Source organism: Ixodes scapularis, unplaced genomic scaffold, assembly GCF_016920785.2.
Source record: "Ixodes scapularis isolate PalLabHiFi unplaced genomic scaffold, ASM1692078v2 PGA_scaffold9__187_contigs__length_104089568, whole genome shotgun sequence".
NCBI lineage: Eukaryota > Metazoa > Arthropoda > Arachnida > Ixodida > Ixodidae > Ixodes > Ixodes scapularis.
In genome coordinates, this window is record NW_024609884.1 from 25216278 (window position 1) to 25236787 (window position 20510).

At 43.5% G+C, this 20510-nt stretch overlaps 1 protein-coding gene across 1 annotated transcript; it reads left to right on the forward strand.

Annotated features, from left to right (window-relative positions):
* Positions 1 to 1381: 1381 nt before the first annotated feature.
* Positions 1382 to 7213, forward strand: LOC8043954. Its single transcript, XM_040500366.1, has 11 exons — positions 1382 to 1520; positions 2121 to 2253; positions 2427 to 2560; positions 2812 to 2898; positions 2994 to 3123; positions 3198 to 3340; positions 3436 to 3559; positions 3720 to 3889; positions 6001 to 6045; positions 6131 to 6278; positions 6988 to 7213. The coding sequence occupies exons 1-11, from the start codon at positions 1382 to 1384 to the stop codon at positions 7211 to 7213; spliced, it is 1479 nt and encodes a 492-aa protein (XP_040356300.1).
* Positions 7214 to 20510: the final 13297 nt, after the last annotated feature.

Below are 20510 nucleotides of genomic sequence, written 5' to 3' on the forward strand. Positions count from 1 at the left end.
GGTATACATGTTTTGAAGCACAGCATCTCGATGGCGTTCGACCGCACTCTATGGAATACACAGTTTTCAAACGAAAGTCTAGATGTCACTTTAAACGACGGGAGCTCCACAACTGAGCTAATCTCAGCAGCGTTGGACGGAACCAAAGTTCTCAGGTCTAAGACCATTGACTTAAAACGGCATTTCGATTTTTTTATGGCGAAGTTAAGAGTGAGCGTGCAACGCTTCATGAGTGCTCAAGGTCTGCTAGCGCCCGCGCACCTTGCTCTCCACAAAGACGGCATTGTGAAGACCCCGCCGTGAAAGTTAGGCAAGGCACTAAAACTACACTGTAGTAAAACTATTCCACAGCCATAAACCACCATAATGACAAGCGAAAAACGAACTAGCTACTCCAGCGAAGAGGCGAGTCAACAGCGAGAGCAAATAAGAGAACTACAGTCACGCTGTCGACCTTTCGGGAAGACTTGCGGAAGACGCGGAGGTGTCGAGATCTCCGAACATCACGTCACGCTCCCTCCCAGCTTCAGTTTCGGCGCTATTTTGAAAGCGTGTTAAATAACTAATCGCCGCAGGAAATTGAAAAAAAATTAATATTTTGATATTTGTGATTTTGAGTGCCAAATCAAGACGATTCAAATGTTTTCGTCACGTACAGGAATATTTCAGTTTCCCTTTAACGTATAATGTATGCACGACTGCAAGCGAGACATCTGGCCGCCGCCCTGTCTCTGCTTATGTGAGCAAGTACGTGCAATACTTGCAAGCCTTACAAGGCTACCCTCGCGCGCACGCTGCACATGCTTGCACGCCATATCTGCAATCTCGTTTAGCGGCACGCTCTGCGTTGCGTTCTTTTGACGTGGGCTCGATAAAGTGCCAGGTGCATTTCCTTTCCCATCGACATAATGCTACGTGCCCTGTGATAGGATACCCTCAAAAAATATCGGCGAGGCTGAAGTTATGTTCGGGTCTAAAGGAGCAGTGTGCGCCCTTACGCCGAGCATGACGCAAGTACGAGAAACGTAATGAGCAGTGTCCCAACCGTATTTTCAGTCTCGTCATTCGCCGAGCCGCCTCCTTAGATTGCATCGATTGGCTCTCTCAAATGTTTTGCGGGAAAGTTGACGTTCCAGATTTTCAAAGTGTGGGGTTGGCTTGTACTACAGTCATTCCCGCAAACTTTGAAACGAGGAGAATCGGGACAGTGGGAAACGAGACACGTTATACCCGTTTTGCTCATATATTTTCACAAATTGTGCGTCGGCGGTGGATGCAGCGAGTGCCTGACTGCGGCCAGGGTCCCCTGCCCGCGTCTTGCAGCTGCACAGTTGGCCGTCGCCGTGAGGAGTCCCCAGCGTGCAGTTCGGCAGCTCGAGCCATGAAGATGCTGTGCCTCTTACTGGCGGCTGTGGCGGTCGCAGCCGCCACCGACAATTCCAACCGCGCTGACTTCCTCGAAGAGGTCAAGCGCCTCGACGCACTCGGCATGGACGACAAGGCCAAACACGGCGGCGAAGGTACCTAAGCGCCTCGAACGTTTAGGGCGCATCCCCGGTGCACGCGTCATGCTGTTGCTCCGCTGGCTTCTGGACATCCCAGAGAATACTTGCGCGCGGCGTTGCAGTGTTTCTTGGTACCTATGGCGTTACTGGCGGCTCTGCAATCGAAGATAATGTTTTGCTAGCTTGTTATTTTTTTTTTAACACCGCCACGTCATATCATTAAAGTTACATGTTCACTAAAATCAGCTCTTTCTTTTCTTTTTTTTTTTTCTTTTTAACGTGCACGATTTTTGGTGTAAATAGCCTTATAGAATCAATATTAAGTAGTAGTATGTCTGTGGACTTGGGCAGTGTGTTTTCCATCTCGAATTTTACGCACTGAAAGTTCTTCGATTTTGGTTTTCTTGTTTTGTTAATTCCGTCTGCGACCTCGTGTTTGTTTGGTTCATCTCGTTTCAGTCTGAAATTACCGAAAAGTGAGGCATAACATATAAAGATGTTATCAACATTATTGGCGGTAGATCGCGATAAAATAATTAAACTGGTTGGCAACGATAATACCCCGGTGGCAGTGGTGGGTGCCCGATGATCGGTACCCCGTGATGTAAATTGCAGGCGACCATACGGACAAGCCCAGCGCCAATGACTGCGACAAGAACAAGTTCCACGAGGGCATCGCCAACTGCGATAATGGGTTGAAGCCCTTGGAAAAGTACCTTGCGGAGAAGAAGAACGACGATTCTTGTAGGTGGGTGGAGCAGAAGACGGTTTCCATTCCTAGTTCCGTTCACCCTTCTCTGGTGTCTACCATTATTGAAGGGTCATGCATGCCCTTACAAAAGCGTGCAGTGGTCATGCCACAATTCCGTTAGCTTTCCTGCTACTGGCTGAACACGATGCATTGGAATTTTTCACCCGCAGGCTACTGAAGATCTATCTGTCCTGCATTGAAGATTTCCAGTTGTTCTTATCCTGCGAGAACGATCCGGCTTCGCATGCAGAAATGATCAAAGCCACGAACATCATCGTCAAAAATCACCTCAACTGCTCGGAACGTACGACCCTTGATTTTAATTCAGAATGGCGTGTGTAATGTTTTCAGTGAAGTGGCGATGTATATGGTATATCCACTGACCATTGTGAGCGCAAGCTTTGCTCTTGAGCGCAAGTTTGCGATGCTCTTAGCCTAACAGTGCGGAGCTCACGAACATAACGAGCTGACATCTCGCGAATGGATCCTAGTTTCAACAATACTACTATTCTCTCACAGTTGTGGAATTTGGGATTTTGTTTCATATCATTGCAGTTGCGTTTCTCACTGCCAATCTGACGTCAAAACTCCCTCCCCTAAACGTGGCTGCTGCTGCTAAGTTCACACAATCGCCATCTAAAGGTACTCTCACACTGGTCGGCCCAGTGTCTGCACAAGATAAAACGACGAGGATTATTTATAGTAATATGACCCCGTACGTTTCCGTGCTTGTTCAGCCCCGTTCATCAGCAAGAAATGCAGCGAACGAAAGCTCATGCGTCGGATGGTCGAGTGCCTCAAGTCCATGAAGGGAAACTTGGAACCGCTGCTGGAAAACAGGAAGACTAACCAGAAACTTATTTGCGCGTAAGAATGACTTCTATCGTCTAACATTGACATGCAGAGCTTGCCTTAAATGCGACGTTGGTTTTGTTTCACAGGCAAACGGAAAACTTTAAGTCTTGTGTAAACATTGCCTTGGGGCACACTGACTGCAATTCGGACGAAGAAGTCTTAGACCAGACGACGCACTTCATTGTTCACGTTCTCTACGAGCATCGCTGGGCTTGCAAGGACGTTCCAAGTAATTCTTCGTTCCCACGTAGAGCTCGGTTGATCCGGGCACTGATTTTATTTGTTCTCTTGTAACGACTTGCTTTTTGTTGTTTTTTCGCACAGCCAGCGATAAAAAATGCGAGGAGCGTTCTCTGGTACTGAAACTGAACCAATGCGTCCGACTGCTCAACAAAACTATTGAACCCATTTTGGAGGACAAAGAGAACAACAAGCTAAACATCTGCAGGTACAACCGTGATAATCTTATTTGGCTGATTTTGAAAGGAATAAATTCCCTGGCAATCCAATCCACTACGGGCACAAATGCATAACAGTCGTTCCCATATTGTGCCCTTGTCTCCAGTTTAATGAACAGGGTTTATATGTGACATCTTGCCTATTTCCAGGGCGAGTGACATTTTCCTACTTTGTGTCAACGAGGCCGTGTCTGAGACTTCTTGTCGCGAGGATTCGGAAGTTATGTTTCACGTGTCGCATTTTGCGGACAAAATTCTGCGTCACCACAAGTGGTCCTGCGATCAGGGTTCTGCTCCTTCTACCAGGCCTAGGATGGAAAGTAAGACACCCTTTTAGAGCGCCAAAAATGCTGCGAGCGTCTTCATTTCTGCAACGTAACGGCACTTCGTCTGCAAGAAATATACCGTTGCTGTGCTGGTAGAGTACGCAAGAGGCGAGAGGGAAGAAACCAACTATGTGCTTCGGAGGAAACGGAGAGTTGTGAAATAACAGGATTAAAACTGGGGTGTGCGACAGTAAGAGACGCAAACTTCACGTTTCTCTCTCGCTGAAGGGCTAGCTTTAGCAGAGCTTTTTTTCAGAAACGCAACAATGTTTCACTACAATGTTCGTGCCGTCAAGGCGTAAAATTCGTACGCTCATATGCATACATCATCACCGCATAGTAACACAAAATACATTTTGTGTTACTTTTGCCACGGTAATGCTGGAAAGGGGCGAATTTTCTACACGCTTTCGCTCTAGAGTGAACTCACAGCATGTTCCATTATTAATTTTATTTATTAATACTGTTAGCCTGAAGGCCGATACAGGGTGGAATTTCAAAGAAAATCACTTGTGGCCGATGTTTTGGCTGTTACACACACACACACACACACACGCATTAAACTTACGAGTTCAGAGCGTGTTAAAACATCTTGAAGCTGGATTTGCACTACTTCAGTGCGCGCAGTATCGTTACAAGTTATACTGATTGGATTTAGAGCACTATACGAATTTCGGAACACCCTAACACACACAAAAGCACGCGGACATAAAATGGCATGAAACAACAAAAAGCAATTATTATAACTGTAGTAACTCATTTTCAAAACCACTCAACGAGCCTATAGTTACTATATCATGGGGGAGGCGGTTCCATTCCTCTATGATTTTGGGGGAAAATGAATATTCGAAAGCATCATTACGTGCCATTATGGGTGTTATCTGGTTCGGGTGATTGCTTCGAACAAAACGAGCTGATCTTGGTTTTATCTATTGGTGAATGTCAAAGGTTGAAGAGGCTGCAGTGCATCGAATGCATAATTTTAATCTTGCTATTTTTCGGCGTTGCTCGAGATGCGGCAGGTTGAGCTGTTTTAGCATGTCGCTGACTGAATCGGTCGTCCTATATCTTGACAGCATAAATCTCGCTGCTCGTCTCTGAATTTTTTTCAACCCTGTTGATTCGGTAGGTTCTATACGGGTCCCGTACTATGCTTGCATATTATAGTATAGGGCGCACTAGGTTTAGGTATGCAGCTACTTTAGCGTCTGGTGAAGCGGCTTTAATTTGCGTCGTAATGACCGTAGTCTTCTTTCCGCTCAAATCCATATTTTATTTTTGGGACAAGGTTCAGGTTTACACCAATCAATTGAGATCTTCAGTTATTGTAACACCCAAGTACTTGAAATTACTTTCACGTGATTAGGGTATACCATCCATTTCATATTCGAATAATAAGATATTTTTGGTTTTATTTGTTACCCTTGCATACATGATTTTTGTGTAGTTTATTTTCATTTTCCAATCCGTGCACCAGTCATTAATCATTTCTAGCGCCGAGTTCAGTTTGACTTGGTCAGCATGATTTGATATATTTGAATAGATTCAGCAATCATCGGCAAATAGCCGAACCGTGAGGTCAGGCTGAGTTTATCTGCAGTGTCATTTATGCATCTCAAGAATAAAACAGGACTCAGCACTGACCTCTGAGGGACGCCCGATGTTACGTTTAGAATTCCTGATTTTGCGCTATTAACTTCTACAAACTGTGTTCTATTTGTGAGACATGACTGAATCCATTTGACAACCTTCAGGTTTACACCAAGTGTAAGTAGTTTCCTAAGAAGCTCTGCATGCGGGAAGCGGTCAAATGCCTTCGGTAGGGCGTCCGCATGAAATCTGCACGTAACTAATTATTTCCATAAGAATTCGCTCCCCTAGCTGTGCTTTGTGGCGGCATTTGTTGATTGACTTATTTCTGGCATCAGAATAGCATATTCATTACAGTGAAAATTTAACTCCAGAAACTTTCTGTTCGCTTGTATTCAGCATCAAGACATAGTCCTCGAAGACACTGTTTTGTTTCGATTTTATCAGCAGTGTCGGCCTGTATTTATGGGTATCTACTGGCTAATCATCTTTTCTCGCCTTTTATTTTTTTCCAGACCTTCGCCAGAGACTGGACGGAAATAGTTCTGGAAATGTAACTGGTGAGTAGGGTTCTAAATAAATTTGGTGGCGATGTTACAAGAATCGCTCGAGAACTAAAATTTACGTTTACCGTGATTTGCGCAGCTCCTGGCAGCAGCTTGACGCCAGTATCGTCGAATTCGGACAGCAAGTGTAATTTCGAGATGGTTCGCGCGGCAGTGGATGTATGCCAACAGTCAGCCTATGATGATATCAAGAAGAAAGGAATTTCTCAACCCAAGCATCTCTGCGTGTGAGTACACGTTGGCTGAAAATGTTTTATCTGCAATCTCTGATCATGGTGAGACCAGTCAGGGTCTACTGGCGGGTCCTGTGAGATCGACGGTATGTTTAGAGCAGACAGCTGTCGAGGCACGCTTACTTGCCAATATACGCGAGCGCATCAAATATTCACAACGTGATTTCTGTTTCCTCTTATAGACGCTTTACACAAGCGCCAAATTACAGCCGCCATTGCTGACCTTATCTTGTCTTACCGAGATGCCGAGCAACTGAAACGGTAGTTGACGATCCTCTACAAAGGCCGATGCTTTAGAAAAGGACACAGTTGAATCTAATGTGGCAATAACCTGGCCTGCTATGGTAATGATGAAGTGAAATAAACGGAATAGGAGGAAACAAAAACTGAAGGTCAGTTATGGCGGCGTCCATGCACAGCTGCTGCAAAGCGTCTATACCCGTTTCCACATGGGCAACTCGAATGCCATTTACAACGAATGACATTCGTGTGATCGACGAATCGGTTCGCGATCTGTGGCGCGGGGAACGCCCCACGCTCGGAGTGTCGCGCGCTGATTGGCCGATCGTTCAAATGTCATTCGTTGTAAATGGCATTCGAGTTGCCCGTGTGGCTCGGGTATTAGAAGAATGTAGATTAGTCCTAATACGGTGGGTGCTGTAATTCTACTGTAAGTTTCAAGGCTTCCGTGTGCATTTCCCAGTGAGCTGCGCGTGTTCAAGGACTGTTCCATCAAGGCGACCAAGAGAGACGGCTGCGCTAACGACAAGAATGCCGAGACGTACGTCTACGACCGGGTGAAGGACTCCTTCTACAAGTATCTGACCGACTGCCGGCCACTGTGGTCTGCAGCCCCCGCGTCCAGCGTCATCAGCCTCTCTGCATTTTCCTCTGTCGTTTTGGCAATTGTGCTGCAACCGCGGTTCTGAACTAGACACAGTCATGCAGTTCGCCTTTCGAAAGCAAATTCTCCAATTTGTATCTAATAAAATGAACGGAAAAGAAACGTTGGAAACGTCAGATGATCTCGAGTACTTCAGGCCGTCACACATAATATTGCTACCGCGCACACGCTGGCGTCGCCACCATTGCTCTAATTTACGTTACAGGGGACATAAGATAGCGAAGTTGCGATCTTTTAAGTTGGTAAGAATTAGAGCCTAGTCTCACTATACTTCCCTTTACGATGGACCGCAGACCACACGCTACGAGCCATCGAAGACGATTAAATGACGTGACCGTCACGTGACCTTCGGGAGAGGAGCAACGACGCGCGAAGCACGTAGTCACGTGACACGTTCGCAACGCTGGATTGGCTGGAATGGCTCGTAGTGTCCGCCGCGGTTCATCGTAAGGTGAAGCAGTCTAGAGAGACCAACAGCAACAACCGACATTGACCAACGTGGACGAGCAACAGACGACACCGACAGACTACCTGTTTGCCGGAGTCCCTCGTCCCACCTAATGGACATGACGCCAATGATAAAGACACGGCAACTGTTCCGCCGGTGAGACTGAAGTTGAGACGAAACACGGCGAAATACACCAACAAACCTAGTCGAGCGACGCAGTTCTCCCGTATTTCTAGATGGGCCAAATGCTTGCCGACAACCACGGCGAAAGGTAATTCTATTTTCGGCACGCACCGCGTGCAAAAATGTGCCGCTCGTGTACTACACGGCGGCATGTGGTCTTCCAGAACACACCTGATTGAATACATCCCCCATTGTTGCATACATTATGAAAACCCCCGAAAGAGCATGGGGCTAGCACATCCGTTCCATGGTTGGAGTTTCGGCTGCCTCGAATATGCTTTTTCGGCAGGTTCATCACACTCAAATTCGAGAACCTTTGATTCGCTTTAATTAGAGCGGTTAGCCATTTGTGTCGTTTGTGTATTTTTTCTAAACTACGTAGGCTTCAAATAGACACTTCCTGTCAATATTTATCCTCGTTTTCACTTCCGGCATGACCAACATGACCAATATAAACCCCAAGAATTATTTGTATCCCATGGGGCCTCGTTCATAATTAGCGCCCCTGACCGCCGTGCTCCTTACTTTAACTATAAGCTAGAATGCCTCCTCGTACAGGTGGTTGAAGATAGGACTTTTTTTGTAAGAAGGAAAGCATCCTGTGTACAAAAAAAAAATCACGCTAAGGAGAAGGCCTTCCGTGCGATAGATATGGCCCTTGGCTTCGACGACTAGAGTAAGTACCCGCAAGTACAGGGTGTCACAAAAGAAAATTTACGCGGTCTTTTTTACCGCAAAAATAAACTATGCATCGCCGAACGCTCATTCTCCGCCCGAAGGCAGAGCTAGAGGTCACAACCAGATGCCAAAGTTTCAGCCCGATCCGATAGCTTAATCAAAAGTTATAAGTGATTTTCTGAAAAGTTCAATGGGAAAATGGAGCCCATTTTTGCCTGTTTTCGGTTTCTGGTGCCATAGAGCCCCATGTGTTTGAAAACTCCGTCGGCCGACATTTCCACATTGAAATTTTCAGAAAACCGATAACTTGATTGAGTTATCGGATCGGGCTGAAACTTTGGCATCTGGTTGTGACCTCTAGCTCTACCTTTGGGCGGAGAGTGAGCGTTCGGCGATGCCGAGTTTATTTTTGCGGTAAAAAAGACAGTGTAAATTTTCTTTTGTGACACCCTGTACTTACCGTAGAAGCGTTACTGACCGTACTGCTGCTATGGCGCTTTTCGCGACATGGCGCCATAGCAGAGGCAAGGCGGACGACGGCAAGCGAGATCAAATGGCGGTAGCAGACGAATGTAAATGAAGTAAACAACACGGAGCACGAGAGGGCGCACGCGTGAAAGCGCTGTTAAAGTCCGCGTTTTAAAAGTTGCGCATGGTGCGTCGATGCAAGAGGCGCGTGCAACGTGCAGCCCTTGGGAAGATCATGGTGGCACAGCGCAGCACTGAGCTTGATTTCAGACGCCATGTTCTTCTCAGAAGTGGCGCACGGCTCGTGTCTCAAGCATTTCCACAACAATGAATGGCACTACTTTTCCTTGGATCGAAGGGGTACTGAACGAAACATTTCAGTGTCCATAATAAGCGGCGCAAGATCTTTCCACGAGCCAGCAACCGCCGGTGTGCGCGAGCACACGCAACGAAATTGACGTCATAGTCCTTCATTTTCGTTTAACATGACAGTGTAAGGTATAAGCTCCGGGCAAAAGGAGAATAAAGACAGACATCTCCAAAAGTGAAAGCTATGTGCTTTATAGATCAATTAATCGCCTACCTTTCACACCAGACCCCATTATGAAGATGAAAAGCCTGTCTTTATTCTTCTTTTCGCCGGAGCCCACACATTCGACTTTCGCCAACGAAGGCCCGCGTATGACGTCTTCGCTATTGGATCGCCGACCCGTCCCAAGCGACGCTGAAGCTCGACGAGACGCACTGCCGGCGATGCTGACGCAAGGGCAATTCGTGGATTTGACGACGTTTGTAGAGGAGGGGGAAAGGCCTTGTCTTTTAGGTGGTTCAGCCTCGGCGCCTTCGTGTGTCATACATTTACACGCCAACCAGTCCCCACATGAGACCTATATTTTGTCTCGCTAGAATGTTATTCTCTCGCATAACGAGCAAAGAGCGGGGTTAGGTGATGGCAGTGTTGGCGGTAAAGTGTTACAAATAACAGCGTTACCGGTAACGCGTTACTTTTTTGTGTTACGTACTCGTTATTTTTTTTTTTTTTTTCAAAACAGTAACGGGTAACGTACTCACGTTAGTTATTTCGAGGAACGGATAACGTAGTTACGTTTCTCGTTACTTCTTCCCAAACCTAAAAAAAAATTACACTTCCCTTGTTTTGTGTTTTTAGGCGCGAAGCCATGTGATTTTTTTGGCTTTTTGCGTTTTTCTTTGCGTTTGCTCTCGTGAGTATTTAGATGAAAGCGTAGAAAAGATAAAGTAATTATATTCAGTTTCTGCATGAATTTAATTTTTCTTGAACTATGGCGCTTATATATACCTGTACCGTCAAAACAATACAAAGCATTAATTTATAAACAAAAAAAAGTGACGCAAAAGTAACGTGCGTTACGTTTTATCGGTAACGGTAACGCTAACGCGTTCCTTTCATTTTGAGGTAACGTAGGTCGGTAACGCGTTCCTTTGATTTGCAAGTAACGTTTCCGTTACTTCTTTTCAGTAACGCCTACAACACAGTTGTCGAGCCACGCGCAGAGGGCGGGGTCAGGTGATGAAAGAGAGGCGGTTGATTGGTTCGGCAAACCGGTATCCGCAAGTTTCACGACCTAAAGAGGTCGCGCCGGCGCCTATCAAAATGGCTGTAATGTGGGTGGTGATCAACGAGGAACAGCAGAACGCGGCCAAATTTTGGATGTCCAAGCGATCCAAATCTTGTAAGATATGAGCATCTTTTAAACTTAGTAATATTATTTCATCTACGAGAAACGTTGGCGACAATCTTTATGTTAAAGGCTATTGCCCCAGAACTAGGGAACGTAACTGCCACACCGCGGTACCACCATAGCTGGAACTTTCGGATACCTCCCACCGCCCTGTCAACTTAGGGGCGAACGGAGTATAATGCCCGTTTCAGTTTTATCTTATCGGTGGCAGTGCTCAGAAGCGTACAAAGTCATTTAAAGAGTGGAAACCGACCTGCTAGCGATCTTGTGGCACTGATTTCATCGAGACTGAAGCGCTCAACAATATTTCATGTCACGCAGGCGACTTATCGCGTTCCGTTAATAACTTCCCTACAACGAGCTAGGTGAAGCGTCGGTAATCGTGGCTCGCAGCTGTTCTTGTCGTGATTTACTGAAGAAAAAAAAAATCGGACAACCTTCAAAATCGGCGCTTTATCTCGACGTGGCCTCATCTCGTCACATTTGTACATCTCCGCTCTAAAATATATTTGGGCTCTCGTTAAACGATTAAGATGCGATTAGAACTCCGCGAAAGGTAATTACCCAGAGGTATACACACTGCAATAATTGATCCCTCAATCGGAGGAGATAGCTTCCGGACAAACAACCACCGAATGATGGCTATATGCTCCGTTCCCCCCAAGTTAATAGTGCGGTGTAAGGTATACGTGTCCATTGTACCAGTCGTACCATTCGTCACGTGTCCACGCTCCCGATAATATCCACGCACAGAGAGCGCGGTCAGGTGATGGATGCGAGGACGTTGATTGGTCCGGCGAGCCCATAGCTTCCACCGCACTGTCTGCTTAGTGATAAACTGAGTATAGCAGGTTCTCGTTAAATCGCTTATATACAAAAAAAAGAGGACAGAAGTAAGCACGTGAAGTGACACAAGTTCGTGGCTCTTTGGTTGGCCAATTAAGAGCGACCATCGGCCCGCCAGGCTGTGTCGACCAATCGAAGGAAGCGACAGTTTCTTTCCTTAAAGGCACGACACGCTAATGACCTTATGACAGTTAGAGCTGCAATAGGAGATTGAACAATTGTTAAGAGGGATACCTCACTTAGTTATTTTGTGTACTAGACACGTGGTCTGGGTTTTAACAACGCGAGCGAGTCGTGCGCAGGCGCGATGTCCTAAAAGGAGACCTTCAACTGTAGGGTCAGCGCGGTCGGGTGGAGTATCTATATATATATGTATGCCACGGTCAGTTCAGTCGCCTCTGTTTGTCAGTAAATAGAGCTGCTGGAGGTTATCAAAAAAAGATGCCAAGCTTCCACAACGTGAGCCTTCGGATCACCGGCCTTACCGTAAGAGTTATGAAACGGCGCAATAGAAACAGACAAAAAAAAAAAAGCGGAAAGTTTTTAGGTATTGTCTTGAAATAGCCTGAAAGGACGAACTAATTGAACATTAATACGTCTATTTCATGTCAAATTATTTTTTTTTTCAAGATTCGCAAAACGGTCCTGTAGATATCTTGGCTAGACATTAAGGTTTAAGCCTAGAAGTTTTAACCGATTAATCGGTGACCTTTAAGAAATAATTAATCGCTTAATTGGTCAAATCGGTCGAGTGTAGTGTAGTGAAAATATTGCGACTTTGCGGATATAACCTAATATATTCGGGAAACACAGTGCTTTGCATACGTACAACCTTAGCGATGTAGGAACCAAGTTTTAATGAAGTCATTTTATTTTATTTATTAGTTTGCTTGGCACGAAATCAAATGTCATGGGCGGATGGCCAGAAGCAAACGAGAGAAAATAGATACATGTATTAACCCTTATACTGTTGTTAGCTTGCCAGCTACCGAGTATCTAAGTAATTGAAAAGTAGGATGATACAAGGAGTTTCAACCAACTTGTGCCAGGAATTAAAAAAAAAAAGCTTGCATGCTACGCGTGTCGAATTCACGCAGTATTGTTTGCAGTCTTATTGAGCAATTCAGGATATATTTTTATGTGCCAAACTGGCTAATTAATGTAGAATAATTAGCTATTTTTATAGATAATTATTAATAAACCCACCAATACAAATGTTCTGGAGCGAGTTGAGGAACACCCCATCGTGTCGTTTCTCTCAGGTAAGCCTTCATGTGTCTCTTCTTTTTTTTTTTTTTTCAGCTATGAAGGAAACTCGAGAAAGCGCGCAAGATTAAAAACAAAAGCATCCCACGTGACTGTCCGCTAGCAAACTGCGATATTAGCGGCCTTAAGGCCGGTTCAGACACTTGCGTTTGAGTGCGTTTGACTGCGTTGCGTCGAGAACCGAAAGCGACTCTCCTACACATCTGTGCTTCGTATGAAGCGTGGAATCCAATTCAAGGAATCATCTTGGCACGGGATATAAGCAGCAGGGATGTCCTACTTTCTCGCAGCCGCAACGCAGTCAACCGCAGTCAAACACAACTGCGTGAACCAGGCTTTAGTCACGTAAGATTTTTTCCCCCTTATGCATTTTTCTTTTTTTCGAAAACGTTAGTCACACAACAGCTACCTTGATGGTAAGGGCCCGATGGGATCTTTCTGAACATGCTCTACTACCGTTCTATTCAAAGGTTTGCGTGAAAATTAATGTTTATTAATTTAGGTATTCAGTTTGTGTTAATAAGGCAATTCGGCACAACGCAAGAAAAAAAAGAAAAAGAATCTTAACAAGCATAAGGAGAAATATTGTTTAAATAAATTTGCTAGTTATTATGATTTTGAGTACAGGCACGGCATTAATTCGTACTTGCATTTGATTGTGACAGCTGCGTAAACACAGTAATTTATTTGGAAGAATAACTTTTTGTTTTTTCATTAGGATACACGTATGACGGAAGCAAGAAAAAAACTTGCATAACAGCCCTTTGCTCCCTTGTAGTTTCGTATAACACATAACATCAGATTATCATTATACACATCAATAGCATAGAACAGGGGTGCTACCCCCCCACAAACACACACACACTCCCGCGCCTCCCTCCCGGTCACCCGAGCACTTCCCTCAAAAAAGAAATGGAACGCGTTTTAAATCAAAAGACAGGTTGAGGTTTAGTAATATCGTGCTACTGCTACCTTACGTACAATTGGACTGCTTTTGACTCGAATAGATTGAAAGTAGTTCGAGTTTCGTTTATTGCTCTGAACAAAAGTTTGACCCCCCCCCCCCCCCCCTCCCCCTTTGCGGCTCTTGGAAGTTTCGTGGTTTTGTTTGCGGCTCTTAGGTCGGGTCAGCCTGGCCAACCCTGGCATAGAAACTCAAGAGAGAACATAATACAAAATAAACTTATTTTTGCTCATTCATCCATTCATTCGTTCCTATTTAACTCGTTACGCAAATTTTCCATCGTGACCTTACCACAAAAAAATGAACAATACACTTATATACTTCAATACAACTCTCTAATCTTCTTTATATATATATATATATATATATATATATATATATATATATCTATATATATATATATATATATAAACGTCATCAGGAACCGAGATTACGTCTTCTGAAAGAGAATTCCACTTCCTAATAGTTGGAACAAAGCAATGATAAAGAAAAGCAGTCAGTTCGATAACAAAACACTGCCCATTTTTTTTTAGTGATCCAATCGTGCAGATACGTGATGCGGCTCTAATATACACAAATTCGTTCAATACCTGTCCGTCGATGATACACTGTGTGATTTTTTTTAACCTTAAACACGTTCTCCGATGCTTAAGAGTGACCCAACTAATCTATTTCTCATTTCAGTACAACTGGTGTATCTGTAACCTCCAGCCACAAACCTTAATGCCTGATTCTGGAACTTCTCTAACTTTTGCACTAGGTAGCTCCAAGGTGGGTCCCAGATGACGCACGCATATTCTAGAATCGACCTGAAAAAAGAAAAATATAATGTCTGTTTCGCGCTATGTGATGTATTTTTAAAATTCCTACGGACAAAATACATTTTACCAGCCTTAGCAAGACATCAATGTGATCATCCCATTTTAAATTAGACGAAAAATAAACCCTAAGTTACACGTTCAAGCCTACACGTTCAAGTAATACCTTTTTCAGTTCATATGCAGTTGGGCAAGCTATACCACGTAAAAACCCATATATTTACACTTTTTTTATATTTAAGCCCATTTTCCAGGAGATCATACCAACCTTGCATTGCTTCTAAATCGTCCTGAAGTACAGAAGCATCTGCGTCATGGTCCACTATTCTGTACACTACACAATCATCCGCAAATAATTTAACATGAGATCGTACACCTTCACAAATATTATTAATAAATATAAGAAATAACAAGGACCCCAGCACACTTCCCTATGGTACCCCTGCGGTTCCTAGAATTGACGAACATTTCTGGCCTTTCAGTACGACACTTTGTTCACGACCGGACAAATAGTCAGTGACGCAGCTGTCAATTTTGTGGTTGATACCTATGGATATAAGTTTTTTCTAATAATAAATCACGTGGCATAGTATCGAAGGCTTTACAAGGGTACAAATATATACAATCTACACGTTTTTTTGTTGTCAACAGCATTCGAAACAAGATGGGTGAATTCCGATAGTCCTGTGACACACGAGTAACCGCGACGAAATCCCTGCTGGGCTCGAGAAAAGAAATAACTAGAATCCAAGAAACTATATAATATGCGTTAAAAAGCTTACAAGCAATACATGTAAGTGACACAGGGTGATAATTTTCTACCATGTTTCTTGAACCGGACTCAAAACTTGGAGTCACATTTGCTTTTTTCCATTCCGACCAGGGACTAAACCAGCTTCGAGCGGCTTGTTAAAAATAATATGTAAATAACCAGCAATTTGTTCTCTGCAATCTTTAAAAATTATCGGCAAAATTTTATCTGGTCCACAAAGTTTTGATGTGTCTATATCTTTTAATAAAGCCATAATTTATCGACTTCGATTAGCACATCCGACATAACCATATCCATCGTCTGATCAGATACTTGAGCGATACGATTTGAAACATAAGGCGTGGAAACTGATTCAAAGTAAGCGTTAAAAAATTCGGCCTTTTCAGCGCCCCCCTTTATTAAATTGCCATTTTGTAACAAAGCAGAAATAGAACTCTCATTTTTTTTTTTTTTTGGTTTTGACAAATTTCCAGAATTTTCGAGGATCATTTATCAGTTTCTCTTGAAAAGACTCATAGAAAATGAGTTTGCTTTCTTCTACATCTTTTTTAAGGTTCCTAGATAACTCTTCAAGTTTTTGCTTCGATGCATCATGCAGACTCGTTCGATAACTTTTATAGGCTCCACGTTTACGTTTGATATATGTTCTCGTATGGGGTAAGTAACCCACGGTTTTTATGTCTCTTATTCGCTTAGAGAATTTTGAATGGTATGTGAGTTCGGAGAGTAAAATATTTTTTTGTTTGGAAATTTCCCATAAGTACCCAACATCATTTTCCACGCTGAAATCTAAAAAGTAAGGAAAGTATAGTGAAAGTTTTAAAGAAATACTATCATAGTCACCTTTTCTGAATAAAAACACTTTTCGTGGGGGTATCGACACCTTTTCCATCATACCCAATAATAATTCCCAAACCACAGCACTCTGGTCGATTTTACCTAGAATGACATTGATGTTGGAAATAACGCTGTAATTATTATTTAATAAGAAATCTAAAATTGAGTTGTTTCTTGTTGTTGATTGAAAATGGCACCTTGAATCTTAAAATTATATTCAAAATAATCACTTTAGTTTGATGGTATTCATTTTCGCCGTGTTCAAATATATATATATATATATATATATATATATATATATATATATATATATATATATATATACATATTTTTTTTAACAACGCGTTTTGTTATGCTAAGCACCCTTTTACACGGCCCAGAACTTGTTCAAAACACACAGGATTTCCTTGGCTATTGAAGAAGGTTAAGAAAGTTCACAGTTCTATATACTTCGAAAACATGGCGCACCGAACGAGCAGACTCTCGGCAGTGATCCATTTTTTTTTTTTTTTAATGTTTAGTTCGGTAGCGACAAAGATGATGGCCATGACAACCCTGCACGGAGAGCAACTGAGGGGAGAGAAAGATATGAGAGTGGGCGCTGGGACACCAGGAGAGCACTGAGTTCAGGTTGGACTGAGCAGAGACAAAGGGCAACTATAGAGCTCTATCATTCCAACCAAAGCTCGGCAATCTGATGTCCCCGCGCCCTCTCATCTCCTCCTCCTCTCCCTCTCTCTCTCTCTCTTTCTATCCGTATGGTGCGGTCCACTTCAGACCGATTAATCGATTAAGAGATGATACGTCGTTATTATTAATCGACGCATGAATGGATCAATTTATTGCAGGTTAATCGATTCACGTCACAGTTCTACTAGAAAGAAACGTCTTGCAGCGTCGTTCCTGCAGCCCAGCTGATGCATCGTCGGGTTTTGGTCTTGCAGGTGTCTCTTCTGTACGCGTCCCGGGAAGCCTAAAGTCGCAGTCGCGCTGCGCGTACATTATACAAAGGACACGGTGTTTCCTGCATACATGATGACAGAACCGAGATAAAGGAGCGAAACACTCCAGAAAATGTTTGCAGACTGTCTTTTGTATGATGTAGCGGCAGTCTGACCGCGGCGTAGAGCTTTTACGCCTCGTTCTATCTGTTCTGAATGTGTGTACATATAGAAGACGCCACCTAGGGAGAAATCAGATCGTTTTCGCTCAGCCGCAACGTTTGAAATGGTGTAGAATAAAACGAACACTTTAGCGATTTCCCTATTTGAGTATGTACTAATTTGTCGATGCCTTACAGCTGTACCCGTTCTCCAGAGCCACCGTGGAGAACGGAACGGTCACCTTCCAAGGCTTGTCGGGATATACCCTGTCGCTACTTCATCAGTCAATGGGATTCCAGTAGGTAACCTACAGCCCTCATGCATATTGCATCTCGTTTTGAACTTTCAGCCGCGAAACTAAGGAACAACAAAGAAAAAAACAACAACAAAGAAATAAAGACAGGCAGATTCCCCATCCACCGCGTTCTCCTGGTAAAAAGAACTTCACCCAGCAACACGAGAAGTATCCAGATATAAGTTTCACATTCCATGAAGTCAGATCAACCCGTCTTGGTAACTAGGTAGCTATACTCGTTGTCAGGTAAAAAAAAAAATCTAGTTTTACGAATTGTGCATGCGCTGCGCGGAGTAGTTTTCGCGCGATTTTGGTTGTTGTGGTAAGAAGCGATGGTTTTGACGTGTTAAACGTGTGCGTCTTGATAAGGTAACATATAGCTAATCTGAAGCGCATCTTACTTCACCACGTACATCGTACTTCACCCGTTAAAGGGGAAATTAGTAATTCTCCGCCAGGAGCCAGACTTTCTCTTCTGCTACGGTTTTTGAGGTGAATACAAGTACAGATAATAATCGGCATGCTCCTTCCAGGTTATAATTTCTCAGAAAACAACATAGGCTCAAGTATTCGTTAATTTCTAAATTGTGAGGTTATTTCATGTGCACATAAAGGTTCCTATGCATTTTTTTTTTTGTAGCGACGTTCCTGAGTTTTGGTTAAAGCAGAAAAACAAATCAGGTCTTAAAATTAAATAAATCTAATTTTTTATTTAAGTCAGACTTATTTATTTAAATCAGACGGATTTGATTTAAATTATTGTAGCAAGAAAATAGTGATTCTTTGTCACTATATGTATTTTTAAACATGGCAGATTGGTTGATCAATCCGCCCGATCACTAGTGGGTTTTAGTATTGCGTATCGAGCGAACGAAAAGCACTGTACGTTTGCGTTAGCGTTCCGTATTCCACACTGCGCGTGCGCGGAGCCTAAGGAGGTTATATAAGGCGGAGCCCAAACTATGGCCTTGAATTGACGCCGACAACGCGCATGAGCAGCATGGAGCACGCAACGGCAGCGCAAACGCACAGCGCTTGCTCCTATATAGAATACTAAAACTCTATATTGAAAACATTGCGGAAGAAAGAGGTACTGTAACCTAAACTACTGTTTAATTATTAACTTTTTATTAATGTAAACCCAGCCACAGTAAAGCAAAAACAGCTTACGTTTTAGCTATATAAAATGCGTTTCTTTTTTCTTTTTTTTTTCTTTCAGTTTTTGATTTGCTTGCCGATACGATGTTACGTAACTCACGAACGAAGTTTAGGGTAAGAAGAAAGCTCAAAGCTCTGATTTGTTCAGAAAAGCACTTGTTTTTTCTCGTCTTCGTAATAAAAAATAATTTACGAATTGCGGGAAAGGATTCATTTAAATCATCATAGTAAACCTGGTCTGATTTAAGTCCCGATTTAAAGAGGTGCCCTGGGGAGGTTTCTGAGATTGTCTAAATACCGCGGTAACTCACTTTGCTGGCTCTAAGCGTCCTAAAAATCCCTAAATTATAACGATACGTCGCCGATTTCCCTATTAAAGAGCAATCAAAGATCGCAACCCACCGGGTCATCACCGGCGATGGGAGGGACATGTTCCGAAACCAGGACCACTGTCAGCCGATAGCGAGCGAAGGATCCTCGCGCCTTCGACCGGTGGAACCGCGGAGGGATATCTCGAATGCGCGCGGCTCGTTGCCCATACAGCCCGGACTACGATTCAACCCAGCGAGTGCGCGCTCGAGAGCTGACGACAGGACACATCACTCCCTTGAAAAGAAAAACATAAAAAAATTACAGAAGGACACTTAAAACTGTTTACGTGTAGGAATGCGAAAGCATTCCTACACGTAAACATTGGTGATTGCCCCCCCTTTCTGCGGGCCTCCGGCCACACCTAACACGTGACCCGAGAAGAAGGATAGAGAGGTGGCCGCGTGCGCGCCACCCTTTCCCTTTTACCGGCGTGCGGGCTGCAGCGCCACGAGAGGGCTTCTCTGTGGAGCGGTGTTCCTTGGAACTATGACGCGTCACAGCCAATGGGCATTAAGGTGCCGTTTCGCTCAGCCAATGAGAGAATGGGAATTTCTCCTCGTTTTTCGCGTTTACAGCCGCCGCCGGCTCCGCCCCATGGGATAGTTATTACTTTCGCACTATCATTGAAAACATTGTATGCGGTTTTTAAGACGTATATTGCAGTATTATGTTCTCTTTCCGAGAAAAAAGTAACATTTTTCGACTACTCTTGTTTGCTTTTTATAATCTACAAAATCATACAGATTTTGTAATAACCAGCGTTTGCAATCTCAGCAAAATGTCGCGTTTCCATTGGTCCCATGACGTCCTAGCTGCCGTAACAATGCTCCTCCTATCTCCGGAGATGGCCTCGGTGTTTTTTCGATCTTTGTTCTTTTTTTTTTTTTTTAATAGGGAAATCGACCGCGCATTGATATGATTTATAGAATTCTAGAATGCTTTGAGACCGCACAGTTATTACCATATTTAGACGATCTTGGAAACCCCCTCAGGGAACCTTTAAATCATCTAGATTTTTATTCTCCACCCCGGTTTTGGCTAAGATAAATTCGCATACAATCGCCAATGTTTGCGTGCAACAGATTCAAGGAGAATTATGGTTACGGTGTAATGAAAGGCTTTCAGTTTTGTTTCCAATATTTCTACAAGTTATGATATACTTGCAGAGAGTTGGAAAATGCGAAAATGAATGTAACCTGTAGATTACAAATATTTAAAAAAAAAAGTCTTGAGGCATTCTAGATTGTACATATGGAGACCCTCATATCACGTTTGCAATGAAACCGCGTATGTTTTAATTGCGAGAAGTTGTTTGACTTCGTCATTTAGAAAATGCCGAATGTTGACTGTCAAATATTTTTTTTCTCTAGTAGTCGGCCGTGGGTGCTACGCG